At 46.2% G+C, this 18,121-nt stretch overlaps 1 protein-coding gene across 1 annotated transcript in view; it reads left to right on the top strand.

Annotated features, from left to right (window-relative positions):
• TIAM1 (TIAM Rac1 associated GEF 1) overlaps nt 1–18,121 on the top strand; it is a 202,249-nt gene that overhangs the window by 62,529 nt on the left and 121,599 nt on the right. The window contains 1 exon segment of the mRNA XM_025450018.3: nt 6,614–7,587. Within this exon segment, the coding sequence (XP_025305803.3) occupies nt 6,625–7,587 (963 nt within the window). The 5' untranslated portion in view covers nt 6,614–6,624.

Below are 18,121 nucleotides of genomic sequence, written 5' to 3'. Positions count from 1 at the left end.
TATTATATTGGGACACACTAGGTCCTGTTAAAGTCATCTGGAAAATGTTGGGTTTCCTTTTTTGCTGTTTTAGCCCGTAGTCAACTCGGCTAGGTTCAGATTACCAGTTTGGTTTCCCCTTTGGTGGGTGGTGGCTCCACGGTCAGTTCAGTTTCACAGAGTCTTTGCTATGCATCTTTGGATTTGTCTCACACACGTGCCACTTGGCTGTTAGCCTGGGAGGTAGACTGTGGTTTTTATAATAATTCATTTCTCAAAGCCTCTGCCTTTGGGTCAGACCGAGGCATGTGCATCTGAGGGGTAAGCCTGGGAGTTCTGTCGATATATGCACAGCATTAGTGGATTTGCTTTGCCACTTCTCTTCCTGTGGGATCCCCCTCACTCTTTGGGTTTCTTGGTTCTTTGGCCAGAACAACAGGGTGTGTCTTGGGAATTTTTGCTTGCCTGTGTCAGAGGTTTACTGGGTGCGCACCTTCCATGGTAAGTCTAGAGAGAAAACCTAGGAAACTCATTCTTGTATGAGTGGCTTCCTCAGGTTTTGACTGACTCTACTACTCACATGCTTATGCTTACACTTTGGAGTCTTTGGGTAGTTGCTTTTTTCTTTGATCCCAAGTTTTTAGTTTTTATCAGCGAGGGAAAGGTCAGTCCTAGGGCCTTATTCCATCTTGGCTGGCATTAGCTGTTGGCAATTCAGTTCTGTTCATACTTTATTAAGACAGAAGCGCTGTCCCCAGTTAATCAACTCTACCTCTCTGTTTAATCTCCCTCTGGGCCACGGTCTGTGTGTGCTTTGTATTTCCTGATAATAGATGCTAGATAATGCTCGGTGCATGCTTATTTCTTTTTAAAGATTTATTTTTATATTAGAGAGCATTGTGCACACACAAATGGGGGGAGGGGGAGAGGGAGAGAGAGAGAGAATCACTCAGCAGGGAATCTGATGTGGGGCTCGATCCCATGACTCTGAGATCATGACCTGGGCTGAAATCAAGAGTGGGATGCTCAACCCACTGAGCCACTCAGGCACCCCAATGCATGCTCATTTTTTTTATTGCCTAATTTGTTGAAACTATATTAGAATGTTTTAGATGGCTTTCAACTGTAAAAGCAGATTTTAAAACGTTTCATTCTGAAGAACTCTCATTATTATTTCATTTCATTTCATTCATTTCATTTCATTTCATTGAGGGAGAGAGAGCATAGGGACGCACGGTGGACGGGGAGAGAGAGCATCTCGGGCAGGCTCCATGCCCAGTGAGGAGCTCAACATGGGGCTCAGTCTCACCACCCTGAGATCATGGCCCAAGTCGAAATCAAGAGTCAGACACTGAACCCGACTGAGCCACCCAGGTGCCCCCGAAGAACTCTCACTTTTAAACAAAAATTTTACTTAACCAGAAGATTTCAGTTAGTTATGGTTTTGTCTTTCAAATTTTGAAATAATTACAGTTTCACAAGAAATTGTACAGAGGAAGTATACCCTTTACCTAATTTCCCCTAATGGTTGCCTCTTAAGTAATTATAGTTAGCTATCAAAGCCAGGAATTTGACATTTTCTTATATGTATAAAAACATTTTTTGCATATGTATAGTTAAAATTTTGGCAGGCTAATAAATTGAAAAAATCAGTCCTTGAGAAATGACCACTTACCTGATGAATGCATGAACCTAATGGTGGTACCTACTGATAAAGTTCCTTAGGATACCTTTACACTTCCTCACTGAGTATTTAACGTGGTGGATTTAAAGGAATTTACAGTGATTACCTGAAAAGTTTAATGGATCATTTTAAGAGAAAGATTGTGGTGTTAGAAAAAATCACACTCCCTCTAGTGTCCTTGAGCTCTGGCCTTGAGAATCTTGATTTTCTGACCCTATACTATTGTCAGAAGATCCCCTGCCCATTGCATTGTGTCACCCTGTCTCCCTTGCTTCCATTTTGTCTGAGTCATCTGAGGCTGATCGTGTCTGTGCTTTTTACCTAGACCTTGGGGAGGGGCACCCTCCCAGCTCTGAATTCTTCCCTAACCTCTGCAGGAACAGCTCCCCAAAAAATGGAGGGCAGGAATTAAGGGAAATGAGGCTAGGCCTTCATTCTTTGGCTAGGTAATAGGAGATGGGGAGCACAGTGGAGCAGGGTTGAAGGTCTGGGATGAGGCATATGCACAGATTTTCTGGTGGGAGGGACCTGGGGAGCGATGGGAAAGTTGGGAGACCAGCGAGTCCTCGAGGCACCAAATGGAAGAGGCTGGCCTGTATAAGTCTAATGTGTTTTTTCTGTAGTCCACATTGTGGTACTGTTTCCTAACCTGCATCGTGGTAACATTCTCATCCACATTTTATTGGAATTGTATGCATTTCTGCATTTTAGATGAAAGTTGATTTTATCATTCGTTCATTCATTCACTCATTCATTCATTCATTCATTCAGTATTTTTCCACCGAACACCTTTTACCTTTCAGGCAGTGTTCTGGGCACAGAGCATACAGCAATAAATAAGACAAGCAAAACTTTTTAGGCCTTCTGAAGCTTAGGTTCCATGGGGAAGGCTAGAGAATAAAAAGTTACGTAGGTGAAATAAGTTGTCTGTTACAGGGGTGATACATGCTAAGGAAGAAAAGAAAAACGAGGAGGAGGGGGTAAGGATTGAGCTCTGCAGGGAGCAGCTGTTATTTTTGGGGAGAGATGCCAGGAGAGGTCGCCCTGAGAAGGCGATATTTGAGTCAACATCAGAACGAACTGAAACATGAGTGAGGGTATTTGTGAAGGAGGGTTGCAGGCAGCAAGAAGAGCATGGGCAAAGGCCCTGGGGCAGGCTAGGGTAGCCAGAACTTAGACCTATGAGAAGAAAGTATGAGAAGTCAGACTGGATGTAAAAATACTGAGGGTTGTTCTTGTGATAAAATCTTGCTCCCTGTACCTCCTGCTCTAATACCACTACTGCTGAGTGTTCCCTGAAGGTGCAAGTTATTTGGAACACTACCATGCTACATAAGGAAGTGATGGTTGTTTTTTTTTTTTTTTTTTTTTTAAGATTTTATTTATTTATTCATGAGAGAGAGAGAGAGAGAGAGAGAGAGGCAGAGACACAGGCAGAGGGAGAAGCAGGCTCCATGCAGGGAGCCCGACGTGGGACTCGATCCCAGGTCTCCAGGATCATGCCCTGGGCCGAAGGCAGGCGCTAAATCTCTGAGCCACCCAGGGATCACCGGAAGTGATGGTTTTAATGAGTTTAAAACTGTGGCGGTTTCTGGCTTGCGATTGAGTGTTCTTCTCCTAATGCTCTTCTTTTTCATTTCTATCCTGGTTTTTGCATTTTAGCGTGACCTTAATCTTCCTTCCCTTACCTAGCAACAGTGTGATGATCGTGTCAGTGGGGTCCTCCTGGTCACCCGCCTTTTGTTTTTGCTATTGAAACGCATGAACATTTACTGACTCCTTGTCTGGAGGAGAGCACTTCCAGCCTCTGTAGGGGCTACCAAAGAACTGAAAGCTGCTTTCTGCTCCAAAGCAGCTTCCTGACTCACAGGAACAGAGCAGGTGCGAATGTAAAATACGAACTGACTATTTTTGTTTTGAAAGAAAAATAAATGATGGGGTCAAACAGAGAATAGGGAGCTACCCAGAGTATGGAAAAAGCTGGCTTTTTACATTTGTACAGGAAAAGGATTAGAACCTCCAATGCACCAATGCTCTGGGGGTGGCCTGTGAGGCACCCTGAAAGAGGAGATTGTGTCTGTCGGATGCCACGAGCAATTTTAATTTTTCATGCCGAGTCCCCCACCAGGGCCAACTGCACCCCTCATGGTTCTCACCGACCTTTCAGGAAAAGCTTTCAGATTAAGGGGTATTTCAACAGTCCCTAGAAACGTATTTTTCTTGAATTGCTTCAGACTTCCTGCTGACTCCGCTTAGGTCATCCCCTGAGAATTTCTCTTGGTAGGATTTAGGAGATTTGGCAATCATCTCTAAATTCTAGTTCCGAAGATAAAAATGGCTTCTTTCCTACCTTGGCTGGCTGAAAAGAATCCTGCTACTAAAAATGCTATTAATATAACAGGCCCGTCAGAGTGATGCATTGGGTGCTGTAATTCTTGAAGGTTGGGGCCATTTCCTTGAGGAAACCTCTCCTGAGGCTTTTAACTTGATTGCTTTTCTGTTGGCAGAAACGGGCCTCACCAAAAATTTGTTATTGGGAATATGCCTGTCAATTCTTATTTGCAGACTTTTGATACGTGTGACAGAAGAAGGTCCTCCTAGTGCACGTGAGGGGACAGTTGTGCTCTTCTCACACTCGGTTTCCTCCACCATCATTCTTTCCTTCTGTTAAACTTAAACCTGTGTGATTCTTCAAGTGGAACTATGCCTAACACTTGTTCTAAGCTTTTCATTATTTTTTGGCAAAACATATAGATATGTAGACACATCCAGGTACCTTAATGTACACTTAAAAAAAAATCCAGAACTCTAAGGAATGCATATTGGCTTTCAGTTATTGAAATGCTTATTTACTGGAGCACCTGCGTGGCACAGGCACTTAAGCATTCTGATGCCTGGTTTTAGCACGACCTGAGGGTCGTGATTTCAGGATCGTGAGATCGAGCCTCACATCAGCCTCTCTCTCTCTCTCTCTCTCTCTCTGCTCCTCCCATTCATGTTCTCTCTCTCTCTCTCTCTCAAATAAATAAATATTTTTAAAAAGGAAGAAATGCTTATTTATTTATTTTACTTTAAAACCGGAGCACATGATATTCATAAGAATATAGTTCACATACGTGGTTATATGTAGGAGTAGCTGATGTTTTTCTTTTCCCTCTAGTGAATTGAGTTGCGTGCGTGTGTTTTTTTTTTTTCTTTTCTTTTCTTTTCTTGCTTCTTAAAGACGCCAGCCAGAGAGGCATGAGCTTATTAACTGCTCTGAAATACACTTGCTGCCAGGAAAAAAAGGAGATTCTCCTTCTTGGAAAGTTCCCTCTGAGAATCACATGATGTGTGACCTGGTAGGGAATATTCCAATATGGGAATCGCTTAACATCTGGTGCCTTGTATGAGCTACCTCCTAGCTCACTGAGACATGAAATGGAGGTTTTCCCTTCCTGTTGCCACCGATTTTGTTTCAGCGAAGATGTGCTCCTCAGAGCTGATGCTCTGTTTTAGACTGAACAGTGAGATTGTAGAATGAATCTCAATCAGTGTGAGGATGTATTATAGTGCAGGGTGTTTCAAACTTTGTCGTGGTCATAGTCAATTCATCCTGTTTCCCCCCATGCCTTTCACTATTTTATCATGTACCTTCCTTGGCTACAGTATGAGTTTCCTGAGAGTAGGGAAATGTGTCTCTTTTGTTCACTGTTGTATCTCTGGCTTCCAGAACAGGGTAGGTGCTCAGTATACATTTTCTGAATGAATGACTATGTAGGTGGTGGGAAGAATCAGCTCAGGAATATGCCCAGCTACTATATTTTTCCTCTTTTCCTTTCTGGACACTTCTCTGTGTGTATCTTAAGTGCATACAATCTGAATGGTACAGAGAAAGAACAGAGCGAGGAGAATAGGCTGAGAGAGTCACAAGTGGTGAGCTTTGAAGGTTCTCACTGTGGGTAACAGTCACCAGGTCAGTGAGCGAGGCTGGAAAAATGTGAAGGAAGGACTCGAATTAACCTGGGTAGCCCCAAAAGGCTGAATCACATTTAGTGGTTTCATAATGTGAATTTCTGTTTGCAGGGCACTCTGTACCAGATTAATGTGCTCAGTTTGGATCTGCTCCCAGAAATAAACCCATTAGTCTGCTGCTAAGCAGGGAGCGGGGTTTCTATTTTGTGATGCCCATCTCTCTCTCTCTCTCTCTCTCTCTCTCTCTCTCCCTCCCTCCCTCCTTCCCTCCCTCCCTCTCTCCCCTCTTCCCACTTCACGCCCCTTCCAAAACACCAAAAGTTAAGGTGTTTTTTGTTTTTGTTTTTGTTTTTTTTAAGAATGCTGCTGTAGAATTTAATTGAATTTCAGGTAAAAAGCCCATTCTCTTTTTGACTTCGATGAACTAGGAAGAGTTGATCGGACTTCCCATCTGGAGCATTTCCAGTTTTGATTGATTTTGAAGTACAGGTGGAGTTTGAATCAAACAGAAACATTGAGAAGGGGGGGAGGTTATCCAACGCACCTCCGAATTTTATGATTGCTTTTTGAATAATGTAGTTTCAAACGGAAAGTGACTCATGTGGTCCAGCGCTCCGTTTGTGCTTTCAGGGTTTTCAGTTTATGGATAGGAGTAGAACTTCGTAGAGTACAGAGTTTAGGAAGGATCGCAGGGGGTGGCAGCCCCATGAAAGCATCATATAGGCGGCGGGCACCATGGGCAATTACCTTCCGGGGAAAGACAAGTTTGATTCTCTAAATATCTTACTTCGGTTCTCATCCCCCTCCGCGGGAGGGCCAGTCTCAGTGGGTGATGTTAGTTCTCGCCTGCTCCCGTGTAAGGGTCCAAGCACCTTCCAGGCGGGTGGAGGGTGGTGCCCTGCTACCCGCCCTGCACCCTGAGCTCTGTCTGTTAAACTGCCTGTACTCCTTGGTGACTCACTTATCCCCTCCTTTTTTCTCCCCCTAATGCTACAGACCATAAAACCATGGGAAACACAGAAAGTCAGAATGTAGAGCATGAGTTTTATGGAGAAAAGCATGCCAGCCTGGGGCGCAAGCACACGTCGCGCTCACTGCGCCTGTCGCACAAGGCCCGGCGGACGAGGCACGCGTCCTCGGGGAAGATGATCCACAGGAACTCCGAAGTGAGCACGCGGTCTAGCAGCACGCCCAGCATCCCCCAGTCCCTGGCCGAAAATGGCCTGGAGCCCTTCTCCCAAGAGGGCACCCTAGAGGACTTCGGGAGCCCCATTTGGGTGGACCGAGTGGACATGGGCTTGCGACCCGTGTCGTACACCGATTCTTCTGTCACTCCCAGCGTAGACAGCAGCATCGTCCTCACAGCCGCCTCTGTGCAAAGCATGCCAGACTCGGAGGAGAGCCGGCTTTACGGGGATGACGCTACATATTTGGCTGACGGAGGCAGGAGGCAGCATCCCTATACATCCAATGGGCCCACGTTCATGGAGACGGCGAGCTTTAAGAAGAAACGCTCCAAATCTGCAGACATCTGGCGGGAGGACAGCCTGGAATTCTCACTCTCTGATCTGAGCCAAGAACATTTAACAAGCAACGAAGAAATCTTGGGTTCCACCGAAGAGAAAGACTGCGAGGAGGCTCGGGGGATGGAACCCCGGGTGAGCCCCCGGCAGCTCAGCACCTGCCAGCGTGCCAATTCCCTGGGTGACTTGTATGCTCAGAAAAACTCCGGGGTGACGGCGAACGGGGGGCCCAGGAGCAAATTTGCGGGCTGCTGTCGGAACCTGGTGTCTGATATTCCCGACCTCGCAAACCATAAGATGCCACCAGCTGCCGCCGAAGAGTCTCTTCCGTACAGTAATTATAACACACTTCCCTGTAGGAAATCTCACTGTCTTTCTGAAGGTGCCACCAACCCACAAATTAGCCATAGCAACAGCATGCAAGGCAGAAGAGCAAAAACAACTCAGGTAAAGTGATCGAAATCTGGTTCAATATTTTGGAAATGGTGCATGACTTTACGTGCATGATTTTGCTCCTGGAAGGCTCCCCATCTTTTGGTTGATTGTACCCCGGGTGCCCGGTGGCTGCTGCAGCTGCTGCTGCTGCTCCTTCCCCAAGGATTTGCCTCTGCTCTGCTTCGCCCCCCCAATCCCCCCACGGTTCGGTGGCTAGGGGTGGGATTAAGGCAAGAGTCTGTGTGTGGGGGGTGATGTGGTGGGAGTGAGAATAAAGCTGCTAAGTTCATACTAGGGAACCACTGCCTCTCCAACTCGGATCTTGAACAGCATCCCACATGTTCTGAGTTTAACTTTCCACACCCCGGGCAGGTGGGCATGGTGGGTTGCGGACTCTGGGAGTCCCTCTCCAGTGCCGCAGGTGGGAAGAGGTTCGTCGGAAGCTCCTTTGAGGAGGCATTTTTGATTCAGGGCGGGCTCTGGTCATTTGTCAGCTTCTCTCGGAGGTTGGCAGGCTTCCTGCCTTACCAGGAGCCATTTCAATTTCCTGTTCCTTGCGATGCTGGCCAGCCCTGTCTCTGGAGGGAGGTGTAGCGGAAGGAATAACAGGGGTGGGTTCCAGTTCCTACTTTGCAGCCAACTAGTTGTTTGACCTTGGGCAAACCCTGATTTTTAGCTGCTCCTCGGGAAAATGGGAGTAAAAATGCTCAAGTTGTTTGCTCCCGGGGTCTAGGGCAGGAGAGGATGGGTGTGAAGACACTTTTCAAAGGTTTTCTAAAAGTGCGTTGCTAGCGACAAGAGGACTCGTCCCCTTGATGGGTCATGATACTCCCAAGGGCCTAGGGACCTGTCAAGCTCTGCTGCATGCTTTTCTGGTCCTGCTGTTCCCTGGTGCCAAGTTCTGGGAGTGCCGGCTTGTTGGGGATGGGTTGGAGGTGTGCAGGGGTGCTTCAGATCAGAAATCCAGATCAAGGGGATCCCTGGGTGGCGCAGCGGTTTGGCACCTGCCTTTGGCCCAGGGCGCGATCCTGGAGACCCGGGATCGAATCCCACGTCGGGCTCCCGGTGCATGGAGCCTGCTTCTCCCTCTGCCTGTGTCTCTGCCTCTCTCTCTCTCTCTGTGACTATCATAAAAAAAAAAAAAAAAATCCAGATCAAGCCCATTTGCCATGAAAGGCATGTCAGCCACCAGGGTGATCGGCTAACAGTGCTGCGGGCAGCAGTAAAGCAGCAGGTGCCTCCGACCTGACCAGCAGGGGATGGTGCTGTATCTCTGGCGCTGCTCTAGTACAAGTCAAACAGGCATTCCGAGGTTAAGTTCTCTCAGAAAGGTTGGGGGGGAGGGGGTCTATATATAATGGCAAATGGTGGGGAACCCAAGGAGGAAGCAAAGAAAATTGGCATGACACTGTCTGTGTTCTTGCTGGAGAGCAGATTTTTACAATTTCCAAAATCTCAGGTTTCTAATTTTATGTTAGAATTTTAAATTCTCATGTGCAAGTCATCAGGGGATAGTTTTTTTTTTCTTTCACTACTTCTGTATTATTAGAATAATTAAAATTTACTGTATGTCCCTCCAGGTTTCTATGGGCTACAGGAAGCTGTTGGACCTCTCTCCTCCTTTTCTTGATAAGATTATGTTTAACTGTGCTAAAAATACACGTAACAGTTACCATCTTGACCATTTTGAAGCGTGTAGTTCAGGGGCATTAAGTACATTCACACTGTGGTGCACCTGTCACCACCATCCATCCCCAGAACCCCTTTCATCTTGAAAAACTGCAAATCGGCCCCCAGTAATCAACAACCTCTCAGCGCCCCCCCCCACCCAAGCCCATGGCCACCCCTATTCTATTTTCCATGTCTATGAATTTGACTAGATAGGGACTGCCTATAAGTGGAATCAAGTAGTATTTGTCTTTTTGTGACTGGCTTATTTCCCTTAGCTTAATTTCATCCATGTTGTAGCAGGCGTCAGGATTTCCTCCCTTTTTGAGGCTGAATAATATTCCAGTGTACTGTATGCAGCAGGGTTTTTTTAAATCCATTCATCTGTTGGAGGATGAGTTTTGGTGATGGCGTCTGAGTCAGGCATCGTGGTCACCTCATGTGGTTCACTTGGGGCAAAACTCTTAAGTCTCTTAAAGGCTTAATTTCTTCATCTTTTGGCTGGGGATCGTAGTAAGGCCTTTCGAGACAATGGAATGAAATAACACAGTGCCTAGTACTTTGGAAGCAGCCAGTAGGGGAGAATTTAGTAGCTGCTCTGTTCACTGTTCCTGGCGGTAGAGAAGTTGAGGGCTCAGGGGAGTTTGGTGTTTCTATCAGAGCCTTGTGTCTTAGAAGCAGAGTTGTTGAAAATGTTGACTCTGCACTCTGAGGAGGTGAGCATGAAGATGCATCTAGATGCATCACCTGAATTTTTTTAAAAAGATTTTATTTATTTATTCGTGAGAAACACAGAGAGAGGCAGAGACACAGGCAGAGGGAGAAGCAGGCTCCCTGCTGGGAGCCCGATGTGGGACTCGATCGCAGGACCCTGGGATCACGCCCTGCACCAAAGGTAGACGCTCAGCCACTGAGCCATCCAGGCGTCCCTCATCACCTGAATTTTTACCCATCTCTTTTCTGGGGCGAGAATGTACTGGGGAAGGCCCAAGAAACAGAATAACCCCACTGTGGTCCTTTTGCTGCCACTGGGAAGGGCTACTCCTGTTCTGTCAGTTTGGTAAGTTGGGAGACAGGTGAGATAGGTGAACTGGCCTGAGACCTGAAAGGTGCTGAGGGCTCTGTCTTAAAGGCATGGCCAGAATGGTTTTGCAGGGCTGATATGAAGAGAGGGTCTGCTGGCCTTCAGGATTCAGGGAAAGGGACATTGATATAGACAGTTGAGAAAGGAACATTACCTGTGACTGTCCCCTTTACCTGGAGCAATCCCAAGTTAGTATATATATAAAATGGGTTTTTTTCTTTTCTTTTCTTTTTTTTTTTTTGTGGGGAAGGGCAGAGGGAAAAGGAGAGAGAGAGAATCAAGCAGCCTCCACGCCCAGTGCAGAGTCTGAGGCAGGGGCTCAATCCACAACCCTGGCATCATGACCTGAGCCAAAATCATCAGCAGATGCTTAACCCACTGAGCCACCCAGATGCCCCATGTTCTGTGTGAGATCAGAGGGGGGGTGTCTGGCTGTATTCTGGCTCTCCAGCTCCATGTCTCCACCGCCGGGGACAGCTGGACCCCTGGCTCACCACACACACCCCCCCGCTGGTGGGGGTTTGAGCCTTTGAGTCACCGCTGACTACACCCAGAAGAGAGGGACAGCGCAGTTCTCTCCTTCCGAGCGGTGCCACTGCAAGCTCTCACGTGTAATTGTTATATGAAATTTCCATCTCTGGCTTGCCGCCTTCTAAAATTGTTAATCTATGGAAGTGAGATCATCCAAATGTGGTGTCTCAGAAAGTCACTGCTTTGGCAGCTTCATGTAATGCGGAGCGCAAGGGACCCGGCCTCCTGAGAAGTCCATTTGCATCCTGGCTGGCTCTTCACTGACCGGTGACCTTGGGCAAGTCGATCCATCCTGTGTGCCCCGCAGGCTCCTCCTTCTCTGTGCAGGGCAAGTGACACCGGTGACAGGGCCATTAGGGGAAACAAGTGGGTACCGAGCATGGAAGCCTTTTGCGGAGTCTAGAAAATGAACGGAAGAATTATTTTCGTATTGACTTTATATGTTGAGTGAGGCTCTTTAATGACTTGAAACAAACCCCAGAATTATGCACAACACTATCCATCCACCCACGCTTCCTAGTCTAAGTTTGGCGTGTTCATCCAACGCGATTTCTTGAGAACCCACTATGTTCCAAACAGTGTATTTTAAGAGACAGTGGGTGTGGAAGCTTCCTTGAAAAGAATTCTTTTTTTGTGCTTTTTTTGTTATTATTTGATGGTGGTGGTGTTGGTTATAGTTTCTGACCCAGGGGATCTCTTCAGCGAGCTTGGATTGGAGATGTTCAAGTTCTCTCATCTGCCCTGGTGACGTCGTTGAATCTGTAACAGTCTGTCAGCAGTTTTCCTCCTCAGGAAAAAGACTTTCTGGCAGACCTTTGGCCCCAGAGCGTGGCCTCTGAGCCTGGGATGAAATATGTTTTGTCGGAAATAATGTGAATAACTTCATTTGATTTAAAAATGATCAAAAAAAGAGTTTTTGATCTTTTGTCCTGGTTTTGTATTTGTTCAGTAGTTGGACATGTTATTGTAATACTAGAGTTCCCATTTAGGTTTTAAAAAGCGACACACAGGGGCACCTGGATGGCTTAGTGGTTGAGTGTCTGCCTTCAGCTCAGGGTGTGATCCCAGGGTCCTGGGACTGAGTCCCACATCGGGCTCCCCACAGGGAGCCTGCTTCTCCCTCTGCCTGTGTCTCTGCCTCTCTCTCTGTGTCTCTCATGAATAAATAAATAAAATCTTTAAAAAAAATTTTTGAAAAGTGACACCTATTGCATGTCTGCCACACAGTGAGTGCTGTGGAATTATTTGTTTATTCAATATGTTTGAGTGTGTGTGTGTGTGTGTGTGTGTGTGTGTGTAAAATGTGTAAAAACGTGTCTTGCAAGTCACTTTGGTATTCATTTGTTGGGTGGGTTTACCCACAGCACTTAAAGCAGAGTTTACTTGTATAGATTCCTGCAGAAATACGGAGGAGAGGGGATCCCTGGGTGGCTCAGCGGTTTAGAGCCTGCCTTTGGCCCAGGGCATGATCCTGGAGTCCCGGGATCGAGTCCCACATTGGGCTCCCTGCATGGAGCCTGCTTCTCCCTCTGCCTGTGTCTCTGCTTCTCTCTCTCTCTCTCTCTGTCTCTGTGTGTGTGTGTGTCTCGTGAATAAATGAATAAAATCTTTAAAAAAAAGAAAAGGAAAGAAATACGGAGGAGACTACCCCTTGATTTAATGGATGTATTACTGGTCTTTTGGACTGAACTTGACTGTCTCGATATTCCAGTGGTTTACCAGATAGAGTTGGGCAGCCTGGTATCATGTAAAGAAGTTCTGAAATCCAACAGAGCCGAGCTTGTCAGTTTGAGTCCTGTTTTCTGATGGTTATATAACCTGGATGGATCTCGGGGCCTCTTTGCTCAGGCTAATGTGAGTTCCACAGGGGAGTGAATTTGAAACTCTGGCTTGCACAAGGTAGAAAGTCAGTCAGTAATGGTTATTAGCTGTGATGGGAATAGTTTGGCTTAATATTTCAGAGCTCAGCCCTCCCATGGCTCGGACTTCCAGTGGGTGAGGCGCAAAGAGAAAACCGCCAACTGATGGAGTGTCTTTTATCCAGGTTCTGTGTTTCAAAGGGAAGCTCTGGCTTGGGGCCATTGTGCATGACTTGTGAGGAGAGCTCCATTCATCCACTTAGGAGATGAAAGACTGGGAGCAGCCATATGGAGAATGTCTCAAGGAGCCACAGCCTTGACAGCGAAGGGTCCCTGCTCAGCGCCCCTTGTGGAGATGTGACACTGTGGATTGGTTTGTGTGTTTGTGCAATTTCTGACCCCTTCAGTGTTTCCAGAAATCCTTCATACCACAGCATGGGGAGTGGAAATGATGTAAGCCAGAGCTCTTTGTCCAGCCCCTTTGCTTTGCATGCGTATCTAAAGACATTAGGTGACAAGGTGTCACAACTGGATTGAAATCCAGGTCCCCTGACTCACTGGCCAGGGTCATTCTTCAGAAGCCCACCTCCTATGCCGTACTACCTCCTCATTCTCAAACAGATTCCAACTCACGTGTCCTCAGATTGTAAGATCCAAGTCCTCAGTTCTGGTACAGAAGCAAAAAAGGGTGATTGGCTGAAAAGAACATAGGAATGTCCACTACCGTAGCCTTGACACAGTGGTTCCTGAGAGAGGTGTCCATAGTAGCTTTAGAAGAAAGCCCTTCTTTCATGTTTGGAAAAGCGAGTCATAGAGTCCATGATTTCAGCAACGAGGGGAGGGGGGGTGCAGCATTGTCAGAAGAGGATCTTGAGTTCCTAGAAAAGTTGCATTGGTTTTAAAATTTTGTTTTGCTTTATGCTTAGCTTAAATGGCTCAGGGATAGCTATGTTCCCTGAGCTGAAAACTGCCATCAGCATCCAAGAGATTCTTAACCTTTGGTCACAGACTCCTTTGAGAATTGGAAGAAAAATTTGGCCCTTTTTCTCAGATAAACACATGGACCACCCTTCTGCATTCAATTTCAGGGGCTCCATGCGTTCCCCAAAGTCCATCTAGAAGCTTCTGGTTAATAACCTCAGGTTAATTCTTCACGAAACAACATATCTTCATATAAAATTTATTTATTTATTTATTAAATCCCTCTTTTCCTTCCCTTCTCTTTGGACTGTTTGATGCCTCTTTTTTGCTTCCTCCCTTGATCTTCCTTTTTCTGGCGTGTAAGTCAAGCAATGAGATAGTTGTTTTGAAAGCAAGCCCATCCATTTTCAGCAGGCGTATCCACCTCTTTGCCAAGATCTTCTTTTGGGGAGTAGGAGGATGAATAGGTAGTTGAGGGGTGGCTCTCTTGGCCTGGTTGCAAACCCCTCTATGCTCGTAAAAAGTATGGTAGATTCCAAAGGGCTTCTGTTTATGTGGGTTATATCTATAAATATTTATCACACTAGAAATTGAAACAGGAAAGCAAAGAAAAAAAAACTTGTTGATTCATTTTAAAATAGTACCAATAAACCCATTACAATATTCACACAAGTAACTTTTTATTTACTTTTTAAAAAAAATTTCCTGGCAGCTTGGGTGGCTCAGTCAGTTAGGCATCTATCTGCCTTTGGCTCAGGTCATGATCCCGGGGTCCTGGGATCAAGTCCTACATCATGGGATGGGCGGGGGCAGGGGGGTCCTTGCTCAGTGGGGAGCCTGTTTCTCCCTCTCCCTCTGCCTGCTGGTCCCCCTGCTTGTGTTCTCTTTCTCTCTCTCTTTCTGTCAAATCAATAAATGAAATATTTTATAAAATAAATTTTTGTATTTTCTAAAATTAAAAAAAATTTAAAAATAAAAAAATTAGAAGACAGGTGTTATTTTATATTTTGCAAATCTCTACAATTTCTGGCAATCAGAAAAACCTGGAGTCTCCTAGTGGCTTCTGCATTCACTCCCTTGTGATATACTATTTGGGTTGGACTATAGGGGGAAATGTGGCCTTGCTCCAGTAGTTGGAAGAGGGAGGGTCTGAGGGGCCTCCTGAAATTGGTCCACACTTTGAGAGCTGCCCATTTTTATGCTAATATAGGCTGGAGAAGTTTAGGTCCTCAAAATTCACATTTTTAGTTTAGTGCTTGAAGAGGGGACTGTCTGTGTCTCCTGATGAGAGTGCTGGTTTCCTAGCATCACTGAAAGAGGAAGCAGGGCTGGAATTGGGAACTTAGAATCTGCTATGAGGCCTGCTGGGAAGGCCTCAGAGGGCCTCCATGGAACCCCAGGTAGGAAAGAGCCAACAGGCTTTTCATCATCATATGGGTCCAGTTTGCTTTAGACGATTGCTGACAAATATGGGCCATGGGATAGGGCATCTTTTCTTACTTTATCTACTTTTGAAAAGAGTTAAAGAAAAAGATTTAAATTAACTCTGGTTACATCCATAAATGACACAAGAAAACTGGATTGCTTGAAGATTGCAAAGTTCAGCCTGACATCTAGAACCGATTAGTCAGCTCAACCATAGTGGAGCGTGAGCTGAACCTGGAAACGACTAAACCCTTAAATGAAATTAAAATGTAATCCGTGAGAAACTGTTCTTGTTTTGAGATTACAGTGGAAAATGAACAGCAGTACATTCATGCAAAGGTGGGCTTATATCTATTTACTTTTTTAAGGATCATTTTAAAAATATTTTATTTATTTATTCATGAGAGACACACAGAGAGAGGCAGAAACATGGAGAAGCAGGTTCCCTGGGTGAGCCCAATGCAGAACTCGATCCCAGGACCCCAGGATCACAACCTGAGCCAAAGACAGATGTTCAATCATTGAGCCACCCAGGTGCCCCTGAAAAGATTTATTCATTTGAGAGAAAAACAGAGCATGCACAAGCAGGGGGAGGAACAAAAGGAGAGGGAGAAACAGACTCCCCATTGAGCAGGGAACCCCCACATGGGGCTCCATCCCAGGACCGTGAGATCATGACTTGAGCCCAAGGCAGACTGTTAACCAACTGAGCCACCCAGGTACCCCACAAAGGTGGGTTTATTTTTCTGAAGGGCCTACTCCATGTCAGACACTGTTCTTGGCGCTTTGGGATATGTCAACAAGAAAAGATCCCTGAGCTCACGGAGCTAGTTTGGGGTGAAATGGGGGTGTGTAAGCAGAAAACAGCATAGCAAGCACTTGACATGCAATGGAAAAGAGAGCAGGGCAAAGAAAATAAGGTAATGGGAGATGTGGGAGGCGATTGGAGATGGGGTGATCAGGCTTGGCCCCCTTGAGAGGGCAGACTTGGGAGTCAACCGTTGATCTGTAAGGTGGGAGCATGCCTTGTGTACTTGAGGCAAAGCAAAGAGGGCAGTGGGTCTCGAGCAGAATTGGGGCAGAGAGAATGAGATGCTGCAGAGCAGTTGGCCTGGCCATTGGAGAAGGGAAAGAAAAGTCTTCTAGCTACAGAAAGGAGAGACGTGAGCTGAGCCTCGAAGGGTATGTCCTCCTGGAAGTAAGAACAGTTGGGAGCAGGTTCTCCCATTTCACTGCTGACTGGTGGGTACGTCCAGTGTGAAGATGGGACACCCACCGGGGGCTTGGAGAGGCAGGCTGAGCAGCTTCCACACGGCTCCTGGGAGGTTTAACTAGCAGCGACATACAGGGTACATTGAGGATGGTAGAAGAAAGAGTGCTCGGTGCTGAACCACGGCATGGCTCGAAGAAAGGACAAGAGCCCGCGGGAGAGTGATACATCATGGGCAGTGAGGGGGATGGATGACTATACAGTGTGAGGCACCTACGTGGAAAAACAGATGCAAAGAGAGAGGATGATTCATTGACTTAGCTCTAAGGCAGTCAGTCCCCAGCCTGGAATCACCTGAAGCAGCATTGCAAACTTTTACCAACTTACTTCTGGCCCCCTTTTTAGCAACAGTAAGAACTCTAGGTCCCCTGGTTATGATTGAGAGAAATTTTGAGTCACTCCCATTGGGGATCATTAGAAAAGCAGGGGAGATGTGTGGGAAACATAAAAAGGCATGAAGAGTGTGTCTTGGGAAAGGAAGAAGGGGGAAATAGCCAGATTTTAGGGGGCTGATCGTGGGAGGCCCGCTGGGTCAAATATACCAACTTCAGAATTTGAAATGCTGAACGGTGCTGGACCTTTGGGTAGAGAGAGAGGAAGAAAAAAACGTTACAATGATGGAAAAGTAACACTGCAGTATTTCTAGCAAATCAGGAATGACAGGGGCACCTGGGTGGCTCAGTGGTTGAGCATCTGCCTTTGGCTCAGGGCGTGATCCTGGGGTCCTGGGATGGAGTCCTGCATCAGGCTCCCCGCAGGGAGCCTGCTTCTCCCTCTTTGTATGTCTTTTCCTCTCTTTCTGTGTCTCTCATGAGTAAATAAAATCTTCAAAACAAATCAGGAGTGGCAATTATCAGTAACAGTGCCCAGTAATTATTCATTGACAGTGTAGGAAACATCACCATTTCCTTAAGTGATGAGGCTGTCTTGTGAATGTGAAAATAGGGACTTCATTGGCTCACACCAGCCTTGGTTGCCTGTTCTCCCATTTCCTCGGCAGCAACCTTCCATGTTAGTGCAGGGCATAGTGAATGAGGTCACACTGCCTTCTTTCCTTGGGCCGAGATGAAAGAAAGGCTGAAGGTGGAAATGACAGTCATCTTAGTTAACACTTTTGAGCAGACACTATGTGCTGGGTACAGTTCCAGAAACCTTTGTTGGGTTAACTCAATTTCACAGCATCTTACAGAGTCTTAAAAGAGCAGATAACTATTGTAATCCCCATTTTCCAGGTGGGGAAACTGAGGCACCGATTGGTTCAGAGTAATTCCCCTAGGATTGGTACTGATGGTACTGAGATTACTAAGGGAGCATGTACTAAGACTATACCTACTATACCAAGGAGAGAACACTGGGAACCACAGACAATATTCATGGGTGTGCATGTGTGCGGGAGGGGGTACTTGCATTTTGGGGATAAGAAGCAGATGATAACTCAGGGGAGGAGTATTTTAGAACTTAACAAGGCAAAATTATTCTAATTCATAGCTTCTGCAGGCGGAAATTTCCTCAACCTGCTCAAAGTCTGTGAACTCTCTTTTTAGCTTCCCTATATAGCTATATGAAAGCAAATCTGGATTCATCAAGGAAATTAAAGTAACCAGTGAAATAGTTTCTTTTTTTTTTTTTTAAGATTTGATTTATTTATTCAGGAGAGACACACAGAGAGAGGCAGAGACACAGGCAGAGGGAGAAGCAGGCTCCATGCAAGGAGCCTGATGTAGGACTCGATCCCGGGTCCCCAGGATCAGGCCTTGGGCTGAAGGTGGCGCTAAACTGCTGAGCCAC

The sequence above is a fragment of the Canis lupus genome, chromosome 31, assembly GCF_003254725.2.
Source record: "Canis lupus dingo isolate Sandy chromosome 31, ASM325472v2, whole genome shotgun sequence".
NCBI lineage: Eukaryota > Metazoa > Chordata > Mammalia > Carnivora > Canidae > Canis > Canis lupus.
This window is presented reverse-complemented; position numbering and strand designations above follow the sequence as displayed.